Here is a 22,701-nt window from a genome sequence, read left to right as displayed (position 1 = left end):
AGGCAATTCCTGGCAACAGTGATTCTCTTGGTTAGGGAACGGTCCAGAGAGGAGGTGTGGGAGGCCAGGTGATCCCACCTGTCAGTCTGGCTCTCCTCCTACAGGCTTGAGGAACCTGTCTTCTCTGCCTCTGTGATTCTGAGCCTCTCCCCTGTGCCTGGCACTTCATCTGGTTGCCTGGGTGACCTCTCAGGTGGCTGCAGAGGCAGCTGGGTATCAAACCAGTAAAAAACAGGGAAACACCCAAGGGAGGGGGGCAGGTCTCGGCCCTGCTCCGCCTTGTTCTCTCTCCTCCTCTTCTTTCCACCTCCCAGTCTGGAGTGGAAGAGAGAAGGAGTCAGTTCCTCCTGCTGCTGTCATTGGCTGCTGTCATTGACAGGGTCCTCACCAGTGACTGAAAAGGAGGAGGAAGAAGAGGATGTGGGCCTGTGAAGGGCAGAGTGTCGAGTGAATTCCTGTGGGTGGGCCAGGTGACTAGAAATTGGCCTTTGTTCCAAATGGATCCAGAGAACCTGCCTGTGAGTATTCTCTGTGTGTGAATGCATAGAGTGTTTGCAGGCCAATGTGCAGATCTGCAAGGAGGTGAGTGTGTATGGGTGTGTCATAGCACATGTGGAAGGGACGTGCATGTGTTTAAATACCTTCACGTGTGTGTAGAAGTGGTGGTGCAGAGAGATGTGAGTAGAGGTGACTGTATGCATTTGCAGGTGCTTTTGTGTGTGCACGTGCAGGAGTGGGTGTGTGGTTGGGGGGCAGGCAGCGTGGATGTGCTAGGGTTTGCTGCTGCTGTGTGTGTAGCCTGTGGGTGTGAGTATCTCTGTGTGAAGGATGGCAGAGCGTGTGTGAAGGCACTGATGTCCAGACTATAGACATGTGGGTGGAGGGCTGTGTGGGCTGTGTGACAGATGAACTCAGGCTGCTCTGTTCTTGCACTGGGGCAGAAGGGCTTCTGGGACTAAGGGACTGGCTTCCTAGTCTACTTCCCAATCCCTGAGCACAAAGATAGCCATCTCCACTCTTATCCCCTTACTTACTGGAACTCACAATCCCTGTCCTATTTTCTCTGGCCAGGTCATCAATAACTACCTAGATGCCAACGAGCCTGTGTCCTCAGAGGCCCGTCTGAGTCGCATGCACTTCCATGACAACCAGAGGAAGGTGGACTATGTCCTTGCCTACCACTACCGGAAACGTGGGGCACACCTGGGCCAAGGTTCTCCTGGTCACTCGCTGGCTGTCATCTCCAATGGGGAAACAAACAAGGAACACCATGCTGGGGGCCCTGGTGACATTGAACTGGGGCCACTCGATGCCCTGGAGGAGGAGAGGAGGGAGCAACGGGAGGAGTTTGAGCACAACCTGATGGCTGCTGGGCTGGAACTTGAGAAGGACTTGGAGGTGAGGCTGTCCAAGGCAAGGGTCTTGGGGTAGAATGGGCTCGTGGTAGTCAGTGCCACCTGCAGGGAGCTTTGTCCTGGCAGATGGCAGTTTAAAAAAATGTTTTTTTTTTCTACTTAGAAAACCAGATTTTCTTGCCCAAGGTCCTGGTATTGCTCATGCCTCTGCCTAGGCCATTCCAGATGGTAGTAGGATGGCAGTGGTGTTCCAGTCTGCTCATGGAGAGTTGGCCTGGTTAGGGATCCAAGGCAAGGCATTGCTTTCTGAATCTCTCTCCTAAAAGTCCTGACTGGTGGCCTTTTCCATAATGGTTTCCTTGGGGTGAAGACCTGGTTTGCCTGCTGAACTTTGGCTCTACATTCCTCTATAGAGATAAAGGGATCTTCTTTACTAAGGATAGTGTCTGTTCTGGCCCCCTGAAGGAGCTGACATGGGACGTTTTGGGGAACTGATAGGACATATTTTACCAACTTGTAAGGTATATATAATTTCACCTCTGGTCGGCAGACAGTCCAAGAGAATCCATGAAAATTCTTTCTCATATCCATTCTTCCTTCTTTCCATTCATCCATCCATTCATCCATCCATCCACTTATCTTTCCATTTATCCACACTGATGGTTTAAAAATGATCTGTCCTTGTTATTTCCTCCAAATCCCTCACTTATTCATTCCCAGCCACCAGCCTTTTTCTCAGTTATGGCTAGGTCACCTTTGCCTTGTCTTTGGGCTAGTGGTCCCCTCTGTCCTGGGTACTCTCCCCAGCTCATCCTTTCCTTCAGCTTCAATCTTACCTCCTTCCAAACATCTTCCCTAGTCATGCCCGATGACATACCCTCTCTCCCGTCATTTTCTGTCCCTTGCCCCTGCTTTATGTTTCTTTACCTCACTTATCCCTGCTACTTAGAGTAACACGATAGATTTATTTATTTATTTATTTAATCTGTGTCTCCACTAGATCCATGAAAGCAGGGATCTTGTTTAGTTCCCTGCTGTATCACCACCACTTAAGACATGCCAGACAGGGTCTGGTATATAGTAGAGGCTTAATAAATATTAGTTGAGTAGATGAGTGGCTTCTCTGAGTATCAAGCCCCTTATCTGCAAAATAATAGATGCCTTGCTGAATGGTGGTTTTTACATCTCTTACCATCAGATGGGGCAATGAAAATATCTAGCCCAATGTCTGGTGCACTGTAGGTACTTAATAAGTGCTCATTATAGTTATTTTAAAAGATGTCATGCTTGAAGTTCAGCTGTCATTCTCATCTGAAATCTGATTTGTAAGGTTCAAGTTAATGCTGTCCTCAAACTGGGAGGGACTCCCAGAGATCATTCCTTTCTTCCTCTGTCCCCTGGTGGAGGTCCTGTGTCTCGGCTCATGTCCTTTTGGTGTCAACCTATGTTGCTTATCCAGACCTCTCAGGCAGGAGATGTTCCTCTGGGACTGGCCTTCCCTCTAGTAGGCAGAGTGGGCTCCCTTGCTGTGGGGAGTACTGATTTTCACCTTTTGAAACCCAAAGCTTACTTGGTGCTTCCATTTGGAGTCTAGTGAGAAGGTACTATCCAAGACAGTGGTATGTTCTGAGGATCGTGCAAAAAGTTCTTGGCTCTCACCACCTCTGTGGGAGCTGTAGTCTGCCTGCCTGTTGTGCGGTCTCAGGGAGTGGAGGTCAGGGTTTTGCTCAGGGTTCAGTTGGAAAACGGCATGTGTCATGCTCAAGAGGGAGATCTCTGAGGGCTGAAGGATAGTTCAGATCCTAGGCCTGGCTTCTACCAGCCTTGGAACCTTGGCTAGGTTATGTGATCCTTTTGAGTTGAAGTTTGCTTGTCAGTAAAGAGAGAATAATACATTCTTCACTAGGTTATTATGGAGACGAGACAAAGCAACTAACTAAAGTATTTAGTAACAATGAGTAAGTGTTACTGCTGTTTTTATTATTAGAGTTGCCATGTTTGGTAAATAAAAATGCAGGGTGCCTAGTTAAATGTAAATTTCAGAACAACAAAGAATAACTTCTTGGTGGGTAAGGTGGTGCATGCCTGTAATCCCAGTGGCTCAGGAAGCTGAGGCAAGAGTATCTTGAATTGAAAGCCAGCCTTAGTAAGGCAAGGCCCTAAGCAACTCAGTGAGACTGTGTCTCTAAATAAAATACAAAATAGGGTTGGGGATGTGGCTCAGTGGTCAAGTGCCTCTGAGTTTAAATCTCTGGTACTGCCCCTCCCCGCCAAAAAAAGAATAACTTCTTCAGCATGAATATGCCCTATACAATATTGGGGATGTGCTTATACTAAAAAATTTTCACTGTTGATCTGAAATTCAAGTGGGAATGTCCTGGCTCCTCTCACTAGTGTCTGTTTGTCTTCCCTGCTTTCTAGCATGTTTCACTGTGGTTGCTCCTGGATATTCCTGGTTATGGCCAGGAATCAGGAGGGCACAGGGTAATGCTGGGGCTGACTGTCGTTAGATGGGGGCATGAATCATGTCCTGGATTGTTGTTCCTGTTTAATAGCCACCCAAAGCTCCTCCCTCCCAGATCTCGCCCCTGGCTTTAAGACCCACTTAACTCTTCTCCTTCATGAGTACTCCAGGTTGCTCAGCCTCCCCCAGACCCCTCCGTTATCACAACCTCCACCACTCATGGAGCCATCTTGACCTGCTGTCTTGCAGGATTCTCTATTTTCTGAAAAGTAAAGTGTTATGATGGTGTTGGGACCTCACAGTGAAGAGTTAGTTGTCCTTTTTGACTGTGGCTCATTATTATCACTGATCTACAGAGGAACCTCTTGTTTCTGTAAAAATTCTCTTTACTCTTCACTGCCTACTCTCTCCACAGGCAGTCATTCCAGTGCATCATGGTTCTGGAAAATGTATAGCACTGTTTTTGCTGTATGCAATTTTGTTTTTCATTTTAAAAATAGACGTTATTATTTTGAATAGTTTTAGATTTACAGAAAAAAGAAATAGTACAGAGAGTTCCTATACACCTACCCTGTGTACCCAGTTTCCCCTATTATTAACATCTTACATTTGTGTGGATCGTTTGTTACAATTAATGAACCAATACTGATACATTATAATTAGCTAACATCCATGCTTTATTCATACTTACTTAGTTTTAATTTTTATTTATTTATTTTGTGGTACTAGGGATTGAACCCAGAGGCCCTCTACCACTGAACCATGCCCATACCCTATTTATTTTTGAGACAGGGTTTCCCTTAGTTGCTGAGGCTGGCCTTGAATTTGCAATCCTCCTGCCTTAGATTCCCAAGTTGCTAGGGTTACACCATGCCTGGTTCCTTAGTTTTAAAACTGTCCTTTATTCTAGAATGCCAGCCAGGACAGCTTATCACATTTAGCAGTCATGTCCCCTTAGGCTCCTCTTGGTGGTGACAGTTTCTCAGAACCATAAGTATTTTAAACTTATGTAAAAGCACTCTATTTTGTAGCTCATTGTTTCCTTTTTTTTCTCTAAGCAGTATGACTTTCAGACCCTTCACATTCCATATGTACATCCCATCCGTTATTTCTAATGGATAAGCTGTTTGCAGCCACCACAGCTTACTGAGTCATTCTCTGATAATAAGGGGCTGAGAAGGGATTGTCCCCTCCTTCAGGACTGGTATTCCATGATATTCTTGGTCTCCCACCCTTCCTCAGTAGCATCTTTGTGCTAAATACTGGTTGGGGATTCATCAGCTGGGACTTGTGAGGTCCTGAATGACTCTTCTCCATGTCAAGGTGCTTGGCCTTGGACTTGAGCAGCAGCTGAACGGTGGGAGAGGGTCTTTGCCTGACTGCACTGGCAACATTTGGTGAGCAGGTGCAGCCCTACCCGCTCAACTTTCCCCACCTTTTGGGTGAGTCTTTCTTAGGCTCTGATTTCACTGACTTTAAGGCAAATGGAGAAGAACCAGGTCTCTGCCAGAGACACATTGAAAATTATCCATTTAGCCTTTCAGATTAAAAGAATTTTGCATCCACCAAACTCTGAATAGGTTCTGAATTCACTTCCAACCTTTGTTGATATCTGGGCAGGCTTTTGACAGGAGGACGATAGGTATATACTTTCCATTTGGTGTTTTAGTTTTTCATTCCTTGTGCATTTTTACATGTATTGATATGTCCATATTCATATTTTAAAGATGTTCCTGTATTTTATCAGATGACTGTGCTATAGTGTGCCTCTGTGTTTACTTAGTTTTTGCTGTTTGATTAGAATTTCATTTGGAGACATCCTTGGAAATGCTTACAGGTGACAAAGACTCTTGAACCCTTACTACCAATTCATATAACTGAGGGTCATTTCTTTGGAGATGGGAAGCTAATTTAAACTACCCAGGAGGTGTACTCAGGCTTGAGCTTCCAGAGTGAGTTTCCTCTTGTCCTGCTGGGGCTGTAGAGAGGGTGAACTGAATAGGCCTCCTGTGATAACTGGGAGAGGTCTGACCTTCCTACCTCCTCCCACTGTCTTCCAAACCTCCTGCCTTTACCCAAAGATTCAGCAGGACAGGAGGCAGAGGTTCAGATGCATGGGTATTCCCAGAGAGGGAGGGAGGCAGGGGAGCCCCCAAAGCAAGGCATAGTGCCGTTCATGTGGGAGGGCAGGAGAAGGTGTTTGTGCACTTTGAGGCAAGACCTTCTCCTGCCCTACAGGCTCTGAAATTCCAGCAAGCTTGGCTCACAATTTCATCTTTGTGGGTAGTGAGGTCTTTGACACTGGGAATGGAAGAGAGCATTGAAAAGGAGGCCAGGTGCACACTTGTTCAGAGTTAGCTTTCCTGGGGTTTGGGCATTAGAGAACTAGCAGCAGAAGCTGCCAGTTGTTTGGTGTAGTCTGGCATCTTCAGCAGGCCCATGGGTTATTTCAGCAGAGTCAGGCATGGAGAGGGCAGTGTGCCAGCTGAGAGGTCCCAGGACCACAGCTTCATTCAGTGGGCTAAGCTCTCTTCTCCCACTTGGAGTCAGGTGGGAAACCAGGAGGGATCCAAATCCTTCTTTCTCTGCAGAAAGGAAACCCCTTCCCCAAATCGAAGACTGACTCTCACACCTGATCCTGACCTCTGTGGGTCTGGAGGAGCCTGGGCATCTGACAGTTTGACCCCAGGCACTGCACTGAGTCCAGGGAATGCATCTCACTTTCTTCAAACCAGCAGCCCCTGTTTCTTGACCTCTGTCATCACCCCCATTCTCAAGTCCTTTCCAGGAACACTTTTCTACACCTGATTAAACAGCTGATAGGACCATCCATTATCCAGGGTCTTTGGGATGAGGTGATAGTGACTTTGGGATATTCTTCTGTCTTTAGAGTTTTGTTGTGGTTTGGATGTGAGGTGTCCCCCAAAAGCTCATGCGTGAGACAATACAAGAAGGTTTGGAGGAGAAATGATTGGTTTATGAGAACCTTAACCCAATCAGTGAATAATCCCCCCTGATGGGATTAACTGAGTGGTAATTGAATGCAGGTGGAGTGTGGCTGGAGGTGGTGGGTCATTGGGAGCGTGGCTTTGGGGTATATATTTGTATTTGGCAAGGGGTGATCTCTATCTCTCTCTGCTTTCTGATTATCATGTGAACCTCTTCCCTCTGTCACACTCTTCCACCATGATGTTCAGCCTCACCTTGTCCTAAGGAATGAAGCCAGCTGTGCATGGACTGAGACTTCTGAAACTGTGAGCCTACAAATAAACTTTTCCTCCTTTATAGTTGTTCTGGTCAGGTCTTTTGCGCACAGCAGGGAAAAAGCTGACAAGTTTAAAATGTGGTTTTAAGGATGGAAATTGACTTTAGTATCTTCTGTGTGCCTCATAAGGCACGTTTTTTCTTCTACTTGGAATTGCTCAATTAGTCTTCATGCATATCCTACATTACCATCCTTTTAAGGAGATGAGGCTCAGAGAGGCTAAGTGACTTGGCCAATGTAACATTGCTATTAAGTGATCCAGCTGGGATTTGAAGCCCATCTGAGCTTCAGATCTCCTGGGATTTTTCTCATCCCAGGGAGAGTTGCTAAGCTCTTTGTAGGAGTTTCCTATTCCTTCCTTCTCAAAATTCACAGAGCTTCTCTGCTGGGGCCAGGGGCTATTTTTCCAAAGGCGGAGATATAAGGGGATACTTTGTCTTCCTTTTCCAGAGAAGCATATGGTGCCAGAGCAGTGAGCTACCAGATCCTGGGTTTTTTGGCCTATGGGAGGCTGCTCTGGCCTCTCTGAAGCACCAGGCCAGCCTGTGTGAACATCTCTCTTTATGTGGTATAATCAACAGCTTCCTGGATACAACCCTTAGACTTGCCTTTGTCTCTCATGTTCTTATAGATCTCATGTCTAACCAGTTCCTCCTCTTAGCATGCCCAATTCTTGCTTTGACTTTGCTTTCCTTGAGGAAACTAGGATTTCAAATCCTTAGCAAAACCTTTCTGTTTGGTTTTCTAAGGTGACAGTGCCCACTGGAGTCTCCATGACCATCGTTTTGCCTGGGGAATCCACAGAAAGCAAGATGTTGGGTGCCAGAGTGAGGGCAGCGGTGTATTTCTATGGGATGGGCATCTCTAGGCCCATGCTGACTCCATTATAAAATTAGTCTATCCACTCCTCAGGAGTGGGGTGGAGGTTGCATTCCTGGGAGGGGTTATAGCAAATGCAGGGGAAGTGACATGTGAGTTTATAATGATGCCCCAGTTCACACTGTTCCTTGGTGACGGCTACTGTGCTTTCTTGAGTGTGGGTAGCAGCCACACTGCTGTTAACATGCACTAATGACTGGGGAGAATGTGATGATTTCCCTCTGGCCCTGGATGTGTTCCTGTCCCACTAACCTCCCTCCTCCAAGCAGCATCTGGAGGCTTGGGCTTCTCAACTACCCCAAGGGATCTTCAGTAACACAACAAAGACAGCCCCGGTAGCCCTGCCCTTGGGACCACACAGCTGAGAACCGAGCCACAGGTGGGCAGGCAGGATCAGCTTTCAAAGGGCAGGAACGGGGCAACCTGGGGAGGAGGCAGAAGAAAGCAAGGGAGGGGGTCAAGCCCCCAAACCCAGGTAAGTGTCTATTTCCTTTTCTAAAGAGATGATGATGATGATGATGATGATGATAACAGCAGCAAAACAACAAGCATTCCATCTTCTCATTTGACATTCACTTTAGCAAATCCACTGAGGTAGGTGGGGTAGCTCTGGCCCTACCCATGGACTAGGGGACTTGAAGTGCTGTATTCAGCTGAAGAATAGCAGAGCTGGGCCTTGAAACTAGGTCTTCCAATTCCTACTTCTCCCATTCTCTTAAAATGACTCACCTGAGGGGTGTTTGGTCTGTGTACTCACTCAGACACAGAGATAAATAAGCATTGTCCAAGAATTATGTGAAATTCGGCAGTGGGTCTAGTGAAAAGCAGGCAAAGGGAGGCAGGTTGGGGCCCCTTTTCAAGCCGTTTATGTCTAGCATCTTTCATTTATGGATGGGCATTGCTGGTGGTCTACAGGATCCCTCAAAAGGGGCTAAAATCAAATCTGGGCTTTGATTTGCCATGTCCCATCCTACAGTTCCAGAGGGCACAGATCAGAATGTTACAATTGTCCTTGCTAAGGGACCTGGCCTGGGTACCATCTCCACTGGCTGTGTGTTTTTCCGATTTTCTCTGTTAACCAGAGACTGTTTGGTAAATGATACATGATATGTATGAGAGACATGGAATCATAGGACTCTGGAGTTATAAGGTTTGAGGTAGTTTCTTTCAATCCCATCAGAGTGGTAACTGAAATCCAGAGAGAAGATATTGACTTGCACATAGTCACTGTCCAGTTAATGCCTTAATCAAATTAACCATTGATGATAGGAAGCCTATGTAAGCACATTAGTCAAGGGAGTTAACTCCCTTCTATTAGGTCTGTCTTCCTTGTAGCTCAGTTATTACCTTCCTGCTTGTATCTCCTGATGTTCCTGCTATGACCATACTGGGTGTTTGTGACTGGGACCTGTTCTTGACTTTAAAATATGCTGTGCTGGTTGTCAGATATCTTGAATATCATTCCTGATTCCTACATGCATTTACATCAGCCTCTGTAGTTGGTGAAGAGAGAGTTGGGAAGTTGGTCTCAGTCCTTCCAATCATTCTTTGTGGCATTGCTGGATGTTTTGGGCTCTAAGACACATATTTAGAAAGAAGTTCCCTTTTGTCACTTGAAAATTCTAGGTCTTTGAGGCTTTTGGGGCATTCACTACAACAGCTAAGACATTCAAAAGGGACAGTGCTGCCAGGAGGAAACTGCCAGTCTCATTCTCAGGTGTGGAAGTGGTGACAGAGGATGGGAGAGCAATGACTGAGATTGGGGATCTCTGATGACCTCATGGCTGTGGCATGCCCAGTGCCTGGGAATGTTTCTGTGCAAGGGCACAGGATGCTTACCTGCTGTGGCAATTCCCTGCTTGAGGAAGCTCTGTATAAGCTCTGACCTTGATCTCAGGCACACAGCTCCTGGGAGGGAAGGAACTCTTATGCTAGACAAGTGTAAAGTTTCACCAACTCCAGTTCCTGCCTGCTTTACAGTAACTGAGAACTTTCTTGAGAGCTACACAAACTCCTAACATTGCACTTTGCAACTGTGGATTGCAACTGTGGAAAAGTTACATAGGACGTCCTAGTTTCTGTAACTTTCCTGAATACAAAGAATAATGGTTGTGTAGTCTTTATCCTGATAATGAGACATATATAAATAAAGATTGCTGGCATAACTCTTTAGATCTGCATCTCCATCAGAGATCAGAGCTCCACCTGATCCCTGCTTACTCTTTAAAATCTGTGTTTGTGAATATTTATTTTCCAATCCCCCTTTGCCCCTCACTGGACCTGAGAGTTTGGTGGCACTGGTCACAACACTCAGGCTTGATTTCTTCCGCTTTAGTGATTTATGGAGCACCTCTTAGGTGCCAGGTGCTGGGCTGGGAGCTGATAACACAGAAGTGAAAGAAACATGGTCCCCATCTTCAAGGGGAGGCAGAATGGATAGGGGAGAATCGCATGATGAGGTCTAAAGGTGCCCTGGAGAGAATCCTGTAGGGGAGTGAATTGGGGAGGTCCTGACCCTGCCTTAGAGTTGTTGGCTAAATCACCTTCCTTTTTCCTGCTTCAGATGCTGGGGGTCCCCACAGAGGGGAATGGACTGTGTTCCCTGTCCTTATCTCATCTCCAGAAAGGATTCACCCTCAGGATGCTGAGAGGCCAGTGTGAACCATGCACATTTAGAAGGTTTAATTGAAGTGGGTGTGGTGTGTGGCAGAGTCTTTGGCTCTTTATGGTGTGAAGATAAACACAGTGGTTCTATTTGGTGCTTGACAGATGTTGAAGGTGGTTTTTGGGGCTGCTGAAGTGCCCCTTCACTGCAGAAAGAGTCTCTGTACTACTGCTGCTCCTCTTGTCACTGATGACCTTGGGACCATGTGGCAGCAACAGGGCTTCTTAATCTTGATTTATTTATTTTTTTTGTGAATGGAATTCAGGGGTAGAATTAATAAACTTGGATGGAGGAAGCTGCATCTTTATTTTAATCAATAGTCAAGTAAAATTTAGCAGTTACTACAATTGAGGATGTAGACAAAACCCTACAGTATGAGTCCTATGACTTTGTCACCAATGGAAGTGATACATAGATTTGTGTCATATGGTAGTTGTTGCACAGATCTTCAAAAACATTTACATTCAGCTCTACTTTCAAATTCTGACACCTTTTATATGCGTTGCTAGGTCTTATTATTTAATGTACTGATAAAGAAGTAAGCATATTACTCTATCACAAATTTGTTAAAAATTTTGATAACTCCATAAATTTTGCTTTGTTAGCCTTTATAATTGTTTTAACATTTAAAAGCATTCTGAGAAGTGGTTCATATATTTCATCTGTCTGTCCTAGGGTTCCATGGTTCAAAAAAGGAGACCTTTGACCACATCCCCCAAACCTAGGAGAAGCCTCAGACAGTGGGTGGCAGTCTTGCCTGGCTGCCTGGGAAGAGAGACCAGATGGGGACAACCCCAGCTGCTGTCTGGGAACTGCCTGGCTCAGAGCGGTCCTTGAGTTGACTTTCTGCAGGGGCTTAGTTTGTGGGTCACTTGACATCAACTGAGTTCCTACTTACTACAGCTGCCACTCAGGGCCAGCATGGCTAGCTGCACTTTGGAAATGTGTGATTTGGTCCTTGGTATGACAACCCAACCAGGAAGTGAGCTGAGCACTGGATATGCAGGTTTGAGGTTCTGCTCTTGCACCCCCTGGCTTCTTTCTGGATCTTGATTTCCCATCTGAAAAAGGAGAAAGTTGGGCATAAATCAAGGACTCTCAAATTGTGACAGTCTTGTGACAGTCTATGACAGTCTTGGATTGGGATAGTCTATACCAAAAATTTTTAAAAAAGAAGATAATGTTTTCCCAATTTATTAAACAATTACATTAATAAAGATAACTTCCTTAATTGAAATTTGTTCTTACATATCTTTTTGTTAAATCTTTGGAAGTTATTACTCCTTGTCTGCCAGTAAGTACTTGTAGAGGGAAAAGGAGTGTAGAGAAGGAAAGAACATTCATGGAAAAGATGTAGAATTGGCTGATCGTGTTTAACTTTATAACTTAGTTTAGGTTGTGATTTTTTTTTCTGTCACATAACCATATGGATTCTTCTAAGTTGTTTCTAGTTCAAATGATGGAATTAAGCATATTGATATTTTAAGACCCTTTACATCTTCTGTGGGTCTCCAAGTTCCTGTCTTGCTCTGCCATTCTGTGACTTCAGCACTGAATGGTGTATGCTGCTTGAAAGGCTGACCCTGTTCTGGATAAACCAAGGGGAAAATGGATCTCCAGAGGAGATAGTGCTTCTGTTTACAACCAGGTCACCAACACAAGCTATAGGTCACCTAATGTACTCCAGCCTTCCCTCGTCTGTGTACTGTGATTGTAAGAGAAAACAAACTGATGTTAAAATGGAAGCTAAAGGAAGAAAGCACACAGGGTTAGCCGTGTCACTGTGTACAGAATAGGGCAGGTGCACTTTGGAGAACCTGCCTTCCCTCCTCCCTCTTGAATCACACAGGGGTTCAGCTAAAATCAGAGGATATAGCCAGGTGTGGTGGTGCATGCCTGTAATCCTGGTGACTTGGGAGGCTGAGACAGGAGGACTGCAAGTTCAAAACCAGCCTCAGCAACTTAGAGAGGCCCTAAGCAACTTAGTGAGATCCTGTCTCAAAATAAAAAAAATAAAAAGGGCTGGGGATGTGACTCAGTGATTAAGCACCCCTGGGTTCAATCCCTGGTATGTATAAATAAATAAATAAATAAATAAATAAATCAGAGAATGTGTGACTCTTCCAGCAAGATTGATAGATATTGTCATTTATGACTCTTAGAGAACCCTGGGTCCATTCTGATGCCTTCTAGAATGTGAACACCAGTTCTAGGGTGTTTCTGGTTTGGCAGTCCCATCTTCTACGTTCCATTCTGCTATGGCCCGCTGCTGGACTTTCTGTCCAGCCCAGCTGTCCAGGGGTCAGGGTTTGGGTCTGGACTAGATGACCGCTGGTATTCTTATAAATGCCTGGTTGAATTCTCACCAAGGAAAGGATTATTCTCCAGTGTCATGGGCTAGGATCTGTCTGGCCTTGGATATTTCAGTTCAAGCTGTGTTCCTTCCTTCTCTCAGAGCTCTTACAGCCCAGAGAACTTACACTTAGCTCATCCACAGGCCTTTGTAGGGTCAAGGCTGCTCAGGCCTCAGAGAGGGCCTGTGGGGTTTAGCACCTTTTCAGGAATAGGAAGTTAGGGGTGGGATTTGATGGGTGTGCTGTTCTGTTGTGTTTTTCTGCTGTCAGGTGCAAACACAGGGGCCCCCAAAGGCTTCAGAGCAGAAGCCCCGGGGCCTGTGGAGTTTGCATGGGTTTGTTGCTGGCTCCCTGAACTCACTGCCCATCCTTGGTTACCGTGTTGTGTGTGTTGCTATGTACAGTTCTCACTATGCACTGTGGAGTTAGGAAGGACACGCCCAGACCATGGCTTGTGATCAGGGTCTGGGGGTCCCAGCTCTGCGTGCAGAAGATTAGAGAATGAGTGGTAATTTGGGGAGATGACTTCTGCCCTTCCACACCTGGACTTCGCCAGCTGTGTGACACAAAAGGAAGAACTTCGGGTGTGGAGAGTGAAGGACTGACTTCACTGATGTGTGTCTTTGTGTAAGGTTCTTGGCCATGCTGGGTCCATTCTCTTACCTGAGATCTGTAGCCAACACCCTCCAAGGGTAAAATACTTCATAAACTAAATTGTTATTAAATAAACCCAAGTTGGTTCTTTCACCCTGTCCACCTCTGTGTTTTAATTTTCCATTTTTTTCCCCACTGTAGGAACTGAGTTGACTTTTCTTTGTAATTCTGAATGAATGAAACTGCCTAATGCATGGATTAAGCATCCCCAAAGGGAGGAGGCTCACTATCTAGTTAGGAAACAAGAGAAACAACAACAGGGAGTTAACTATTCAAGACACATATGCTAATTTTTCTTTCTCTGTTTCCTGAGCAAAAGGATTCACAATTTTCAGTAATTTGGATCCCATCATTATGATTTTCAGTATCACTTCTTACCAGTGTCATGATTTTAGGCATAGCCATTTTCTACTTTCTCTACTGTTATTTGCTGAATGCTTTTGTTAACTTGGCTCACTTTTGAAACAGGTTTGCTTTAAAATGGAATATTTTTTCTATCAGCAATGGAAAACCCACCGTGGCTGAGGCAGGAGGATGGCAAATTCAAAGCCAACCTCAGCAACTTAGTGAGGCCTTCGGCAACTCAGTGAGGCCTTCAACAACCTAGTGAGACCCTGTCTCAAAATAAAAAATAAAAAGGGCTGGGGATGTGGCTCAGTGGTTAAGCAACCCCAGGTTTAATTCTGGGTACAAAAAAAATATGAAGAACCCATGTCACTGGATAACAAATAGACAATGACTACAAAAATAAGCACAACAGAAACAAAATGACATTGCTGATTTCTAGGTGGACACTGTTGGCTACAGAGGGTCTGAGGCTGGAGACTGTTCACTCTTTGTTAAGGAGCTTAGCTAGTATCAGAGAGGTTGGAGGCCTTGCCATCAAACTGAGACCTTATCCTTGCAGGATTATTGAAAAGGGACTTTCTCATTATTTTAAAAGCATTGTTTGATATTATGTTATACCTGTCCATAATCTGATGCCTCTTGTTTCATAGTTGGGCAGCGTTCCCTAAACACCTAGTACCTCATCTAGAGCCCTGCTTGTCCCTGGATAGATTGAAGACTTTGAGAATAGGGATTGTGTTGTATTCATTTTCGGGGACAGTGTTTGACCCATAATAGATACTCAATATTATTTGTTGAATTGACTCAAACTTAGCTTCTAGCAAAGACAGTGCATTGGAGTGTTGTTCCAGAAGGAAGAGGTCCAGGTATGGGGGTTGGCAGGAATGCTTTCCAAAGTAGAGGGAACCCTTCTTGACTTTTCCTTGGCCCTCTCAGGAGGCCCTTCCTTCTCTCCCCGCATGCCCTCTCCTATTCCTACTTCTTCAGTAGCAGTGGGGTCTTGGTTCTCTTATCTCCTTCTCCAATCAGGGGAGAAAATACCAAAACAATCTGCAGCCCCTGGGGCTCTCACAGAGCTACCTGCCAGAGAAGAGGACTGAGGGCAGCAAAAGATAGAACCTGTCCTTGACAAAGGACAGGGTAGAGGTAGAAGAGAGGAAGAAAAGGGATGTGGTTGGGAGACCTGTGGGTGAACTGAGCCCCAGCACAGGTTGTCCTCTGGTCCATTGTTGCTGGGGTCACCAAAGTTGAGCACTGAAGGTTGTTAGTAGTTTTCTTCTCTCTGTCTTGCCACCCTTCCTTTCTCGCCACGTCTCTCCTTCCCTGTTTATCTTCTACACCCTCTGACTCTGTACTAGTGGGCAAATTCTGTGGGGCAGGATGGGTACTGTGTTGTGGCTTTGATGATGGCTGCATTCGTGTTAGTCCATTCTCCCTGATCTGATTATAAAATCCTTCAGCAAAAAAACCTACAGACACTATTTCTCATGGACTTGTGTCAGGAGTGGCTCTACCACCCCTGGCTTGTCCTCAGGGCCTTTCTGGTAATGGGATTCCACTTTGTCCAGACAGAAAAGCTCTGAACTTCCCTACTGAACCTTCTCACCTGTTCCTTCTGTTCTGCTGGCCCGGTCTTCGCTCCTGTCAGACTCGATGGGAGATTGTGGTATGGGGAACTGCTGGATCTCTGCAAATAGCTTCTAATCACCCACAGGCTGTGTTTGTGGCAAGACTCAATCTGCTCAGGACAGACACTTGGGTGGATCTGGAACCAGCAGGCAGGGTGAGAGGCAGCAAGTGTTCCCAGGAGGTTGAGGCTGGGGACAAGGATGACACTGCGAGTCATGAGAGATCACCCAGTGCTGTGAAGTGTCAGGGCTGCGTAGTTCCTGGAGTCTCCTTGGGTCTCTGGGAGGGAGGGCAGAATAGTTGGTGTGGAATGTCAGCCCCCCTGGGAGCAGGGCTGGGATGCTCCTTGGAAGTTTGTCCTGCTCACTCCTCCTGCTGGGCATCAGGAGAGATGATGGTGGGGCCAGGAGACGTTTGTCCTGGACGTGCTCAGCCTCCCTCCTCTGTGCTCACCTCCTCCTTCAGAGGCACCTCAGGTCTCTCATTCAGATTCTTTAGTCTGGCTGTGTTTGCTACAGCTGCATTTTCAGTAGCAATCAAAGCTTTGAGTTGATCGTGTATTGGGCATCGACAGGTGGAGCAGAGCTCTGGAAACCACACCATTTTGGCTGGCTCTTCCCTTTTGCAAGGGACATGACCCTCGAAAGCTCCCCTTCCTTTATTGCAGCTTCCATAAGCTGCTTATGTTGGAGCCTAATGCTGTATCAACCAGGCAGCATTTAGGATGGAACACCCCTAAGTGCAGAGAGGCTCATGTGAGCCCCAGGATAAAGGAGGAGAATGATCACATGATGGGTATATTTGGGGAGGTCAGTGTTTAAAGAAAACAGAAGGCAGGAAATTGCAGGGGGTCATGCAAGATTGCCCATGAGAACATGCAGGTTTACTCCACGCAGGGGCCAATTATGGAGGGCAAGTACTTAATCTGCCCCTCATCTTCTGCATTCTGGGTCATTCCTTCCTGCTGCTAGGATGCTCAGGAAATGGAAGCTAATTCAGTCATTAATCTGAGCCTAAACCAGGCGGAATTACACAGATATGCTGGGATCTCCCTCCCGCAAATGCAGAGTGTAATTCCCTCCAGGCTGTGGCTTATCTGTACTGTCACCTCTATGAGTTTGGGTAGTTGCAAACTGTGTGCACAGATCTCGCAGTGTGTCTATATCCATATCTGTATGTGCATGTGTTTCTAGACACATCCTAACTGTTTGAATGTAATGACTGGAAAGAAGGGTGGTGGAGTGGGGGTGGGTTTCAGAAGGCGAACGTTCTGGTTGAAAACCCCGTTCGAATGCCAGATCGAATCTGAATCCTAGCTCAGCCAGTAAGTGATGCATAACCTTGTATGAATCATAGGATGTTTCATATCACTTCAGTTTTCTTATCTGTAAAAATAATCGGGTTGAGTTATTTTGAAGAAGACAGGCATGTCACATGGAGGGAACTTAATATTTGCTAAGGAAACAAATGATGATGTGAGATAATGCTTGTCCCAGTGCCTACTGTGGCACCTGGTATATGTTAGAAGCTAGTTCCTTCATCTCACATCCAAGATCCACCAAAAACATGTGTTTTTCTGGCCTCCAGGATGACCTGCCTATGAATTAGATATAACCTTCGATCCTACTTATTCCTCCTTTCTCTCCTGGCCTGGCTAATGGACCAGAGCGAGACCAGCTCCTGCCTGATTGCTCACGTGCCCTGGAGAGACTCTGCCAGCAGGAAAGCTACTTTTCCCCTTTGTTCTTCCTAGAGTCTCTGGAAATCTCTCCAAAGTAAGACCCCCACAGCAGACACCTTCCCCAGAGGCTGGGTAGTGTTAGGGAAGACTCACCTGGAATCATAGAGATCTCTGTATTCTTGGGCCCCTGGATAAGTCATCCATTTTTTGTGTTCTGATTTGAACGAGAAGTCTAGCTTACTATGTTGGACACCATTTTAAAAATTCACATAAAAATGTAAATGTATCAATGTAGCTTGTTACGGTGAGTCCCTTTTTCATGAACAAACAACCTAATTTATACTGCTTTTGAACCTGGACTTCAGGTATCAAATTTGTTTTAAAATGAGGTAAAACTAAAACTTTCTTACTGAGCTTTAGTTCAAGAGGGTACCTCTTCCTTATACAACGCTAAGCACAAGCCAGCCTATAAACCCACTTTAGAAAGAGAGATTACAGAATGTCTCTTTTGCTTACTCATGCAGCCTCTCAAAACTCAGGAGGGAAGTTCTTCTTAAGGTCTAACCTAAATCCCTCCAGAGCAACTATATGATGGCAAAGAGTAGATCAGAAGGCATGCCTTTGATTAGCCCCGCTGGGTCTAATGTACGTAGAGATTTGTCTCAGGAGCTTCATCTTGAGGCTCCCATATCTCAGGCAATGGAGCAGCAAGAGGATTGGAAAATATCTTCCGTGTGGGCCTGGGGAGGGGGCAGTCTGGCTGTCAGATCAGAGCTCTTTTCTCAGCTTTCTCTCTGATTCAGGATAGGCCATGTGACTTTCCCCATATCTTGAGTTTCAGGGTTTTCTAGTGGTTGGGGTTCCTCCATCTCTGTGTGCATCCAGATGCCTGTCAGTGCCCCACTTTTTGCAGAATCACAACTCCTGTGCCTCAGATGTCTGAAGGTCATTTTGCCCACCATCTGCCTCTGGAATAGGCTGTCCATGAGCCAGGCCTTCGAACATCTCCATCACACTAGAAAATATGTCCTGTGTTTTCTAGAGTCTGACCCAGACTCTTGCTGCCATCTCAGCCTCTTGGTCCACTTGGTCCTGGCCACCAGGGAGGCAAAGAACAGCTGCTTGGCCCCACCCCTGTTCCTTCCTTGTTCTCGTTGGGGTATCACCTCCATGCGTCCAGCTCATGAATCCCCCAGCAATTTCTTTGTCACTAGATCACATTGCAAGCTCCTGTCCAAATGCTGTCTGGCTGCTTCCTGTTCCAGGCATCTCCCTCCCACCTGAGTATTTGTGTTTCTGATTATTTATCCCCAGATGCATCGGCCACATTTTTCCAGGTTGAATCTGCTCATTGTTACTTCCTGCCTGGGTTTGCTAACATCTCCAGGTCCCTTTTGCATCCACCAATGCAGCCTTGCTAGGGGCGGAAATGTGAACAGAGATGGGATGGGATGGGGAAAGCCAGTTACCCTGCTGAGCGGGCCCCACCCCATCCAAAGCCAAGGCCTTCCCCAGGAGAACGTCTGAATTGATGAACATGAAAAGCCATCAAAGTGCTTCCAGCAGGGGAATGACCTAGACGGAGACCTGTCCCAGCTGTTCGGTTTTCTCTGGCTCTCCTGAGCAGAGAACAAGGAGACGCCTTCCTGCCCTCTTGGCCTTGCAAACAGCCATCACCAGTTCTAATTAAATAGTCAGCAGATGAAGTGACCCGGTGCCAGATGAGGGGGTGGGGGCCGTGCTGTGTGCTTGGTCGCTTCCTGTCCAGGCCCCATCATTGGGAAGGGGCTGTGCCACGATGGCAGAGGCCATGGGTTCAATGCAGAGGTAGAATGAATGCTTCCCTCATTTTCTTTAAAGGAGAGAGTTTATTTTACGCCCCCCACTTTGTTTTATTGTAAGCCCTTGATGACTCAGAAAGTCAGAGTTGGAAGGGCCCTTTGAGAGTCTTTAATTCAAGTCTCATTTTACAGATGGAGGCCTGTAGAAGTTCAGTAACTTACTCAAGTTCACAAAAGCATTTAAAATTCTTCTCCCCTCCTAGATGGGTGCTAAGTATTAGGCATGAAAAGTTAGGTCTCTTGTGATGGAGAGGAGCTCAGAAATGGATGCCTGATCCAGACAACTCTGTCTTCAAGGGGATGTCTCAGTGCGCCTACATTTTTCCATACTTTTTACCCTGCACAGAGCTAGGTGAAGTTGGGTAGAGCCTCCTGCACCTCCCCCCCCCCCCCCGCCCCCCAGTGCTCTTGGTTGACCATGATTAAATTGAGATCCAGGCTGGGATGTGAGGAGAGTTGAATGCTGCTCTTGAGAGACTGTCAGAACTTGGGTGGCAGGTGGAACTGGCTTAGAAACTGAATTCACACCTCCTGAACCCCTTCTCAGTTCTCTTCCTTCCTGCCTATCACAACTCCATGTAGAACATGTTGCTTGTTAGCTGGGTGCCTCAGAAGATGCTGATGAATTTGGAGTGATTTTAAAATTCATCTGGGGAAATAAACAGCTGCAGCCTGAAACACAGACGCACGCACTTGTGCTGCTCTGTCCATGCCCCGCCCTGTCCTGCTTCCCTGATCTGGGAAGAGTATGTACACTCAGTTCATGAAGCAACACAGAGACCCATGTGAACAATACGAATGACCACTGTGTGAAGGAAGAGGGATTAACTGTCCTATAGACTGGCAAATTCCATGCCAATAGACTGCATGATTTTAAGAACACTTGTCTGGAATCTGAGGGATCTTTACATCCCTAGTTTGCAGAGCTCTTTGCAAAAACAGAGCTGCTTCTCTCCTCTAAGAACCTTCTACTTCCTCAGGGAAGCGGGAGGAGAAAGCGAACAAACATTGGTTGGTCACCTGAGTACATGCAGACTTGTGTTTTCTTAACAAGACTGCTGTGAAGTAGGTGGCAATTATTATTAAATTATTATTCTCATTTTGTAGAAATGGAGGCTTTTGGAGATTAAGCAGGACCTATGTAATGGACGTATCTGACTGAGATCTTCAGATCCACAGTCTTTGAGGGTCCATGTGATTTGGGGGGGCCAACTTTTAACCCAAATGCTGTTCAAAAGCTGTTTCTGTTTCCTCTCTGAAGATGGAAATTAAATTGGCTATTTGTCTGGGATGTTAGAATTTTTAATATCATAAGGTCTCTAGTCCTTTGAAGTGTGGTTAGAAATGACTATTAAAGAGAGATTTGCCAGTCCCTAAGCTGGAAGCGTCACCCAGAGATGGTCATTTCAATTCCTGGGTTTGCTGGGCGCTTACTAGGCATGGCCACTGTGTTGGGAAGAACTGTGGAGTCTCAGCTTGGGCACAGAGAATGGGCTGCAGCTTTGGACATGCCCAACCTCTTTTTAGAAACCCTGCTTCCAACCCTACTACCCCCTCTATCTTTGACCTGCTCACTCTTCCCTCCTTCATATCTAGGCTTTTTAAAAAATAAACTTTTATTGAAGTATAACATATATTAGAAAAGTGCACAAATTGCAATTGTACAACTTGGTGAATATTCCTAAGTGGGCACATGTGTTCAGCAGCTTTCCAGAATCCCCCATCGGTCTCCTCCTTGTCATGTCCCCCAACCCAAGCTCATGCCTTATGAACTCCAGCACCACAGATTAGCTTTGCCTGTTTTGAACTTTGTATAAATGGAAACATACAGTATGTAGCTGGTCTGTTTTTCTAATCAATATTTAGTATATGAGATTCATTTATATCGGGTATAGTAGCAGTTTGTTCATTACTATATAGCATTTTGTTGTTTGAATATGGAACATTTTACTTACCCATTCTACTGTTGATGGACATTGGGGGGTTGTTTCTTGTTTCAGGCAATTATGAATAGCATTGTTATGACTCTTCTTTGACATGTCTGGGTGAATGCATTTCTAAAGGGTATACTAAGGAGTACAACTGCTGGGTCATGTGGTAAATTTATGTTCAGCTTTAGTTGACATTACTGAACAGTTCCCAAAGTGTTTGTACCAATTTATATTTATAAGTGTTCCTGTGTCTCTATATCCTGCAGACACTTAGTATCATCAGTTATTTTAAACTTTCTGGTAGTGGTATTTCTAATGACTAATGAGATGAAAATCTTTCATGTTTTTTCCAGACCTTTGGATTGCCCATTTGAGTCTTTCGACCATTAAAATAAGTGGATTTTCTGCCTCTTTCTTTTTTTTTTTTTTTTCTTTCTTTTTCTGCCTCTTTTTCTTTTTTGTCTTGAAGGGGTACTTCATATATTCTTGGTTCAAGCCTTTGTTAAATACATGTTTTACAAAAATCTTTCCATTCTGTGGTTTTTCTTTTCACTTGTGTCTTTTGGTGGACAAAAGTTCTTAATTTTATTTTAGTCCAAATTGTTGGTCTTTTTCTTTGTGATTAGGGCTTTGTGTTTCCTGTTTAAGAAATTATCACTTATCCAAATCATGAATATATTCTTTAATGTTATCTTCCAGAACCTTTATTGGTTAACCTTTTATATTTGGGTCTACAGTCCTCCTAGAATTGATAACTTCTCTTCTTTGTGGTTTTTGCATGTCATGAAGTATGAGTTAAGGCTAATTTTTACCTCTTTTGGATATCCAGTTGACCCAATATCAGTTACTGAAGGATTGTTCTCCCTCAATGCTCTGTAGAGTTACCTGTCAGGAATCAGGTGTCTATCTATGTGTAGGTCTGCTTTTGAACTTCATTTTATTCCATCGGTCTGCTTGACTATCCTTGCACTAATACCTCGTTGTCTTAATCACTGCATTTTATAATGGGTATCCATATCTCACAGACTTTCTCCAAAGTCATTCCTACTAACAATTCCCACGTCTTTACCTCTCGCCTATCCTATTCCTATCCACTTTCCCACTCTGCCCCAGGTGCGCTTGCACAGATGATCAGGGTCCTCTAGTAGGTGCTAATGTGAACAGAAACTTCTCAGTTCTCAGCTTCTGTAGGTCTTCAGCATCATCCAGCACATTAGCCTTTTCTTCCTGTTTGAAGCACTGCCTCCCATGCTGTTGGGCTTTCCTGATTTTCCTAGAGCTTCTCTGTCTGAGTCCTCTGGGCTGAGTCATTCTACTCTGTCTGATTTCTAAATATTGGACTTCTTCAAAGCTCCTTCCTAAGCTCTTGTTTTTGTTTTTCAGTCACTCTCAAGGTGATTTATTGCTGGCTCTTTGCGGTACCAAATCCGCGGATATTTGTCACTGCCTGCAGCAACAATTTGCACAGGTCTTGATGGGTGGTAGACTGGAAACTGAGTCACTTCTATTTCTGAGCTGCTTCCTTCCTTGCTTGCTTGTTTATAGAGGATAGAGGAAATGAGGTTTACTTGCTTTGAGAGGAGAGAGAGAGAGAGAGATAGTTTTGCTTATTGGAAAGAGAGACTTTGCTTAAGA

At 45.3% G+C, this 22,701-nt stretch overlaps 1 protein-coding gene across 1 annotated transcript in view; it reads left to right on the top strand.

The window, feature by feature from the left end:
* The first annotated feature begins 497 nt into the window (after nt 1-497).
* Nucleotides 498-22,701, top strand: part of Ano2 (anoctamin 2) — a 352,538-nt gene continuing 330,334 nt past the window's right edge. The window contains exons 1-2 of the mRNA XM_047550120.1: nt 498-518; nt 1,072-1,398. Coding sequence (XP_047406076.1) covers nt 498-518; nt 1,072-1,398 — 348 coding nt within the window. The remainder of the gene's footprint in view (nt 519-1,071; nt 1,399-22,701) is intronic.

The sequence above is a fragment of the Sciurus carolinensis genome, chromosome 4, assembly GCF_902686445.1.
Source record: "Sciurus carolinensis chromosome 4, mSciCar1.2, whole genome shotgun sequence".
In the NCBI taxonomy this organism is placed as follows: Eukaryota; Metazoa; Chordata; class Mammalia; order Rodentia; family Sciuridae; genus Sciurus; species Sciurus carolinensis.
This window is presented reverse-complemented; position numbering and strand designations above follow the sequence as displayed.